Source organism: Panicum hallii, chromosome 4 (genome assembly GCF_002211085.1).
Source record: "Panicum hallii strain FIL2 chromosome 4, PHallii_v3.1, whole genome shotgun sequence".
Lineage (NCBI taxonomy): Eukaryota > Viridiplantae > Streptophyta > Magnoliopsida > Poales > Poaceae > Panicum > Panicum hallii.
In genome coordinates, this window is record NC_038045.1 from 12,671,605 (window position 1) to 12,679,690 (window position 8,086).

Sequence of the window (8,086 nt, forward strand, 5' to 3'; positions counted from 1 at the left end):
AGGGGAAGGGAGTGGGCCAGGTGGGCTGGGCCCAAGGGGTAGAAAGAGGGGAAAAAATTTTATATGCTATCCAAATGCAAATGATTTTGAGTTTGAAGTTTAAATTCAAAACAAAAGCAAACACTAAAACAATGCAATGAGGCATGAAATGCACAAACCCTATATCTTCTTATATTTATTTTTATAGAGAAGTAATAAAAAAAATATATATACTTTTAATTCACTATAACCATTCTAAATTCAAAAGGGTTTAAATTAAATATTGTGAATTCTAAATATCAACTATCCAAGTTTAATTTAAACCTCTAGTTTGGAAATTTAGGGTGTTACATTTAACCACTATTTCAGGGATTTTATTCCGAAATAAGGGGGTTTCCAAACTTTTAACCTAGAGGTCTTATCTAGCCATTAAATCAAGGAAAAATGTTTAATTTGAGTGGTAATTTAGGGCTCTTCTTGGAGAAGTTATTTGTTTAACCATTTTTTAGGGAATTCATTCCGAAAAAGCGGTTTTCGAATTTTGGAACCAATTTGTCCATCTTAACCATCAAATTCTTACCGTCATATATTGCATGCCATGATTCTTTGGATCCTTTTTTCCAAACCTTGGGGATTTGGATTTAAGGCTCGGGGGCTACAGGACACGTGTCATCAGCGACTTATTTTTCAAATCTTTTGGAAGATAAGATAGAAGATTCAAGACTAATTTAACCCTCAGCTTGATTCTTCAAGTCAATCTAAGGCTCAGGGGCTACTCCATATGGAATGTGAGTTTTATCACACCCCATATAAAAGAAGACTAGACAACTACTCAGTGCACAAGCACCTCACAGCCTCAATGCAGCCAAGGAAGTACTCGGAAGATACCTTCAAGATGGAGTTCAGGAGAACTCAAAGATGCCTTCAGAAGTACTCGGAAGCCTGCAATACTCGACTACGAAGAGCTCGGGGGCTTGTCAGACCCGGGGCCACGAGACTGCGCACATGGCGTACATATTCTAAGATAAGGGATGGGACATATCCCACATCCTACACCAGTTGTAACTACTCGTATATTAGTAGGACTAGTCGGAATAGAAGGAAACTACCCGAGTAGTACTCGGGTAGGACTCCTAAGCTTGTATTTCACTAGGACTTCCATGTAACCCTGTCCCGCAGACTATATAAGGGTGGGCAGGGACCCCCTCCAAATATTACAACATCTAAGGCAATACAAGCCACCACACAGGACGTAGGGTATTATGCATACTGCGGCCCGAACCTGTCTAAAGTTTCGTGTTCCTGGCACCTTCATGTTCATGATCTTGGCGACACCCCACCTACAATCTACCACCTCAGGGGTATCCCTCGGTGGGCATGGAGGTTAAACACCAACATACTATGACAATCGTCCTGTCGTCAGTGCTCGAGGAAATTCCTGCGCCGTCCAATGCTGAGGTTGAAAGGGATGTTTCAAATGCTGAACCAGCGAAGGAAATCAAGTTTGGGATAAATGAGCCAGCCCTCGAGATGTTGATAGGTGAGCCGATCATGCTGTCTCCACCCACAAGTAGGACTCTTCCAGAAGCTAGACTGATTACCGTGGGTGAGGTGGCAGGTACCCTGCAACAGCATCCAAGAATTGAAGAGACAGAGGCTGCGGGTACTTTTTTAGGCAATATCCTGGTGACGTCATTTAGGTGGCAATATGCTGTCCGGACTGAACTTATTGATGATCAAATGCTAATTGTAGAAAACCTAAAGCACATTCAGGATACCTTCAAGGATTTATACAAGTTCTCCACAGTATGACTTCTTCTTGATACAATAACTTGATCTTGTTGAATAATGTTGTCACCTGCTGAGTTGCATACTTCTTTGCTTGAATAGAGGATGGCCAACCAATATAGACTGAAGTCAGACAAGCCTAGGGCTGTTGAAGATCGACTACATCCATTGCAAGCCAAGGATAAGCAATTTGAGGAGCAGATCCACAAGAGGATTGAAGTGCAGCGTCAACTGGATGAAATAAAGCTGGAGCGCACATGGGAAGTCTGGCTTCCCAAGAAGAAAATTCAAACCCTTGAAGAGAAGAACAAATCCTAAATAAAAGCCCATCAAGGTAATTCCCTGCCATGTACTCTTGCCTATTGTAATGTAGTCGAATGGTAGTCTGTGAAGTTGCTTGAGTACTTCTTCTTGTCTTTTGCCCGCATAACTCAAAAATATGTCAAAGTATAAAGAATAACTGCTGACTGACATGAAGAATCTTTTGTACCATTGTTCAGATAACATGGAGCTCTTGGTCAAACAACTCGAAGATGCAGACAAGCAGCTTGCGCAATGTATGCAGCAGATCAAATCCGTGGCCGAAGAAAAAGAGCTGAGGCAGAAACAGCTTGAAGATCTCCAAGAAGATGCACAAGTAGTCATCAACATGGTGGACCCTCCGGAAGGAGGAGTAGTTGACAATAGGACTTTGCTGGAGCGTCTTCGTGAAGCCCTGCAAAAGATTGCTAGCTACCTCTCCGAGACCACCAAGATCTATGTGGCTCATGTGCTTGGACTTGTCAAGTCCTTCTGACCAAAGGCCGATGTGAAACCACTAGAAGATGGCATGGCTGCAGATTGTTCCGAATAAGAATTCAGAGATTATCTGAAAGAAGTCAAACTAGTGGCCCATAGGGTAGTTGAAAGCCTGGAGCAAGACTAGAAACATTAAGATTTCATGAACAATCCGCTTTGTTGTATGTTTGTCAATATATTTATTTGCTTGTTGCCTTTTGATCTGTTCAGGATGCTATCATGTAGTATCAGCAATCATAGGTCTTATACAAAATTGAGACATTTGGATTACGCTACTCCAAGTACTATGCCTTTGAATGTAGTGAATAACTTGCCTTTTGACCAATTATTCCTTATAGGAATTCTTCAAACTAGTCAGATAACATCGATCGTGCGGTACTCTGACATGTCTGGAATTAGAAGCTCAATGGCCTCTTCAGCTATTTGGCGCTTACTGCTCGTGGCAGATATTTGGAGCCTAACTAGTAGTACGGGCTTGGTAACCCCTTCAGAAATCGCTTCTGTAGCTACTGTCTACATGAGATAGGTAGTCGTAGCCATTACTGGAATTTATTGCACAAGTATTACTCATGTTTTAGTCTCGTGGACTATTTAGTAGTCGATTTAGGACAATTCATCGCACAGCCCCCGAGTAAACCATTTTGGACTTGGAAAAGATTATTGTTAGTACTCGTGGCTTAAAGCCTCCAAGTTTTACAATCCAGCTTTGAATTGAAAAGTAGTCATTTTGGGACAGTAACAACTCTTTATTAATAATCATGCTGTCATGCAGCTGGCAAGTTGTGTACAAATCACACTTATGGATAAAACTTTCATAGATGCTCTATGTTCCAGGAGTTTGGGATCTCCTGGCCATCAGGGTACTGTAATCGATACGACCCTTGCCTTGTAAGCTGATGCAGTCCTATCTCATCTTGGATGCAATGGAGGACCAAGTCACCAATGCTGAATGACCTCTCCTAGACATTGCGATTGTGGTAGTGTCTGACTCCTTGAAGGTAACGAGCCGACTGGACAAGGGAATTGCATCTTGCTTCTTCAACCGAGTCCAGTTCTAACTGCCTTGCTTCATCAGCTTCGCCTTCATCATACATCTCTGCTCTTAGAGATTTCCACATGATGTCCGCAAGGAGGATTGCTTCTGACCAGTAGACAAGAAAGAATGGAGTATGTCCTGTGGTTTTGGAAGGTTGAGTCCATAGCCCCAAGGCAACATCTTGCCACCTATTTTGCTGTTCTCGTCGTAGAGTCTCTTCTTCAAGCCATCAAGAATCATGCCATTGGCCCTCTCAACCTAGCAATTGGCTCTTGGGTGCGCAATCAAATCGGTTATGATAGTGTTGGGGAAGTCGAATTGATGCAGGATATTGCAGATGAAGTGGACTACCCTATCAGGTGTGAGCTTGGTAATCGGCTTGTATTCAATCCACTTTGTAAACTTGTCGATTGCTACCAACACATGAGTGAAACCTCCTGGCGCTGTTATCAATGGTCTAATCATATCAAGGCTCCAGCAAGCAGATGGCCAAGATGGTGGGATGGTGATAAGATTTTGAGCTGGGACATGTGATTGCTTTCCGAAGAACTGGCATTTGGGGCACCTGCGGACTAGATCTTAAGCATCTGATACTACTGTGGGCCAGTAAAAGCCTGCCCTGTATGCCTTCCCAACTAGTGTCTTTGAAGAAGTGTGATTGCCGTAGGATCCATCATGAATTTTAGGAAGAATGTCATAGCCATCCTCACCTATGACACACTTCATGAGGACGCCTGGACGTGCACCGTGCTTGTAAAGCTTGTTGTTAACCAAAACAAATCCCTTGCTCCGTCTCATGATGCGAGCAACTGCTGCGCTCCGTTCAGAGATGCCCACGGTTAGTTTCTGGTCCTTGATGAAGTTGATGAAAGGTTCCCTCCAATCTTCTCCCAACATCATGACCTCTCGATCTGGTTCATGAGGACCTGGATCGGTGGTGCCTTGAGCCGAAGTCTTGATGGATGGGTGCTTATGCTCTTGGACAAATACACCTGCTTGAACCTGAGCATGGGTAGAACCCAGCTTGGATAGTACGTCTGCTCCAATATTGTTGTCTTGGATCACAGGATCAATCTCCAGCCCTAAGAACTTATTTTCCAGCTTCCATACTTCCATTATGTATGCATCCATAGCTTCTTTGTTGCAGTCCTAGTCCTTGTTGACTTGCTGAACAACCAATAAGGAGTCACCATAGACAAGTAGTCGCTTGATGCCGAGGGAGATCGCCAGGCGGAGCCCATGTAGAAGCGCCTCGTACTCAGCCTTGTTGTTGGACAGTTTCCAAAGGATTTGAAGAACATACTTGATTTGCTCACACTTTGGAGATATGAAGAGTGCTCCAGCACCACCACCTTCGAGCTTGAGAGAGCCATTAAAGTACATTACCCAATTATCTAACCTGTCAATTGGAGTCAGAATCTGATTTTCCCACCACTCTGCCATGAAATCGATGAGTGACTGCAACTTGATGGTTGAGCGTGACTTGAAGTCAATGGAGAGAGCCCCCAGCTCCACTGCCCACTTGGAGATGCATCTAGTGGCGTCCCAATTATGGAGAATATCCATCAATTGGAAGTTAGTGACAACTAAGATCTGGTATTCGTTGAAGTAGTCGTGAAGCTTCCTTGATGTACCGAGTATTGCGTAGAGAAGTTTCTGAATTGGTGGGTAACGGACCTTTGATTCATAGAGTACTTCGCTGACGAAATACACCGGCCTATGCACACCAAATGCATGGCCCTCCTCAGACCACTCCACCATGATGGCTGTGGTGATCACATGAGTAGTCGTAGCGAAGTAGAGTAGCAAGTTCTCGCCTGGTAATGGAACTGTGAGGACGGGGGCGAGTGTAGGTGATGTTTAAGGTCCTACAGTGCCTGCTCCACCGACTCTGTCCACTTATTGTCTTGCTGCTTCAATAACTTGAAGAAGGGTAGTCCTCATTCCCCAAGTCATGAAATGAATCTGTTCAGGGCTGTCATGCACCCTGTGAGCATCTCGACATCTTTGACAATGGCTACAGCCCCCATGTCGGTGATGGCAGTGATTTTCTCTAGGTTGGCCTCAATTCGACTGATGATAAACCCGAGTAGTTTCCCCAATGGTACGCCAAAGATGCACTTTCTCAGGTTGAGCTTCCACCAGAACTTGCATAGACTATTGAAAGTTTCTTCTAGGTTCGCAATGAAGTCATCGTGGTTTCAGGTTTTGATGACCACGTCATCCACGTAGGCCTCCACATTGCGGTGTAGCTGGTCGGCAAAGCATAGCTGAATCGCTCGCTGGTAAGTTGCGCTTGTGTTCTTCAACCCAAAGGACATGGTTATATAAGCATACGCACCATAAAGGCTGATGAAAGCAGTCTTGATATGGTCTTCTTCCTTGAGGGCAATCTGGTGGTAGCCCGAAGAGCAATCAAGGAAGCAAAGTAGTACGCAACCGGCAGTGGAATCAATGACTTGGTCGATGCATGGTAGCCCAACTGGATCGTTCGAGCAGTGCTTGTTGAGATCGGTATAATCAACAAACATTCTCCATTCATTACTATTCTTCTTCTTTACAAGGACAGGATTAGCTAACCACTTTGGGTGGAACACCTCTTTGATGAAACCAGCCGCGAGTAGTTTATCTATCTCTTTTTTTATTGCCTCCCTTTTGTCTAGACCGAACCTACGAAGTCGCTGCTTCTTAGGGATGGCCTTGGTATTAAATTTCAAACTATGCTCGATCATCTCCTTGGGCACACCTACCAATTCCGCTAGTTTCCACGCGAATATGTCTCGGTTGGCCCTAAGGAAACTGATGAGCGCTCTTTCCTATTTGTCGCCGAGCCGTGTACCAATCAGGTTTGTCTTGGATGGGTTCCTACAGCAGGATCGCCTTGAGTGCGACGTCCCCGGTGGTCTGCACCTTGGACTGGTTCGCCTTCTTTGTTGGGATCTGCAGTAAATATGGCAACGGGTATAAAATATCCGCGTGCCCGCGGATAGCAAACTCGATGGGCGCGGATACGGGTTTGCATTTATTCCTGCGGGCGCGGGCGCGGGTACAACCTTAAACCCAATGGATATCTGCTAACGGGTTTGAAAAAATAATATCCGCATCCACAAACCCGCCAAACCCGATTTAGCGGCTGACATGTGGGTCCTTAACCAACTTCATTTAGGGTTTATGTTAATGTGTGATGTATCATGTATTCATGTATGAGACTAGTTCATTTATATGCTCAAATTTATTTATTTCCTTAAATAAATGGTGTTTATTTGCTGTTGAACTGTAACGTGTGCTTCATTTTCTAAAGCTTGCGGGTACACGGGTGTGCCCGCGGGTATGCGGATATCCGCGGATAGCGGTTACGGGCGTCATTTCGTGCCCGTGGCGGGTTGCAGGCGCGGGTGCGGGCACGGATTTTAGTACGCGGGTACGGATTTACAAAGTTAGTATCCGCGCGGATTTTACCCATTGCCATCTATAATCTCCAGCCAGACTTGGAGAGCTGTTATGCGGCTGCGAGTACATCTGATGAAGGATTTGGCATGCGGGATGTTGAGCGTACTCGATGGCCTCCTGGTCGCAGTCGTACGACTTCTTTAAGTTGCCTCGGAAGGTGAGCACCCCCTCTTTCCTAGCATCTTGAGAAGCAGGTAGGCATAGTGAGGCACAGCCATGAACTTGGCCAATGCAGGTCTTCCTAGGATAGCGCGGTATGAGGATTCACAGTTTGCCACCTCAAATTTGATGTACTCGGTTCTGTAGTTTTCCCTCATGCCGAATGTGATTGGTAGGGTCACTATCCCGAGTGGTGTAGCCGAGTTCCCTGGTACGATGCCGTCGAAGGGAGCCTTACATGGGGTAAGCATATCTATGATATCCAACCCCATCTTCTGCAAAGTACTCGCGAAGAGAAGGTTGAGGCCGCTTCCTCCATCGATGAGTACTCTGGTGAGCCTAACGCTGGCCACCATTGGATCAACCACGAGCGGGAATTTTCCTGGCTCCGAGAAGCTAGTTCACTGATCATCTCTTGAAAATGAGATGGGGACCTCCGACCATTGGAGTGGTCGTGGTACCGCCGGCTCGATAGACAAGATCTCGCGGAGTGGTAGCTTTTGAGCTCATTTGGAAGCGAAGCCGGATTCGCCGCCAAAGATGACGTTGATAGTCTTTGATGCGTCCTAGAACTGGGCGCCTCCTAACTTTTCTTCTGGTTCATCGTCATCCTTTCCTTTGCCCTTCTTGTTGGAGTTCTTGTCAAGAGGTGGGGCGTTGAAGGTTCTTCGGAGGTTGTAGCACTCAATCACCAAGTGCTTGGCGTCCGGGTGCCATGGGCATTGCTAGTGTAGGAGTTTATCTAGCTGCTCCTACATCATCTCTGACTTCTTGCCTCGCAGGGGCACTCAACAGCTGCAACTAGATCGTCTGGCTTGCGCTTTCAAGAGGATCCCGAGTAGTCCTGTTGACTTTTGTCATTGTTTTGGTTGTTTC

The 8,086-nt window shown here is 45.4% G+C and overlaps 1 protein-coding gene across 1 annotated transcript; it reads right to left on the reverse strand.

Moving 5' to 3' along the window:
- Positions 1 to 4,180: 4,180 nt before the first annotated feature.
- Positions 4,181 to 4,732, reverse strand: LOC112890358. Its single transcript, XM_025957262.1, has one exon. It carries the CDS (start codon positions 4,730 to 4,732, stop codon positions 4,181 to 4,183), a length of 552 nt encoding a protein of 183 aa, XP_025813047.1.
- Positions 4,733 to 8,086: the final 3,354 nt, after the last annotated feature.

What these genes read in the sequence shown, in the direction of transcription:
- LOC112890358 (XM_025957262.1), bottom strand. Translation starts at nt 4,732, where the DNA reads ATGGATGCATACATAATGGAAGTATGGAAGCTGGAAAATAAGTTCTTA.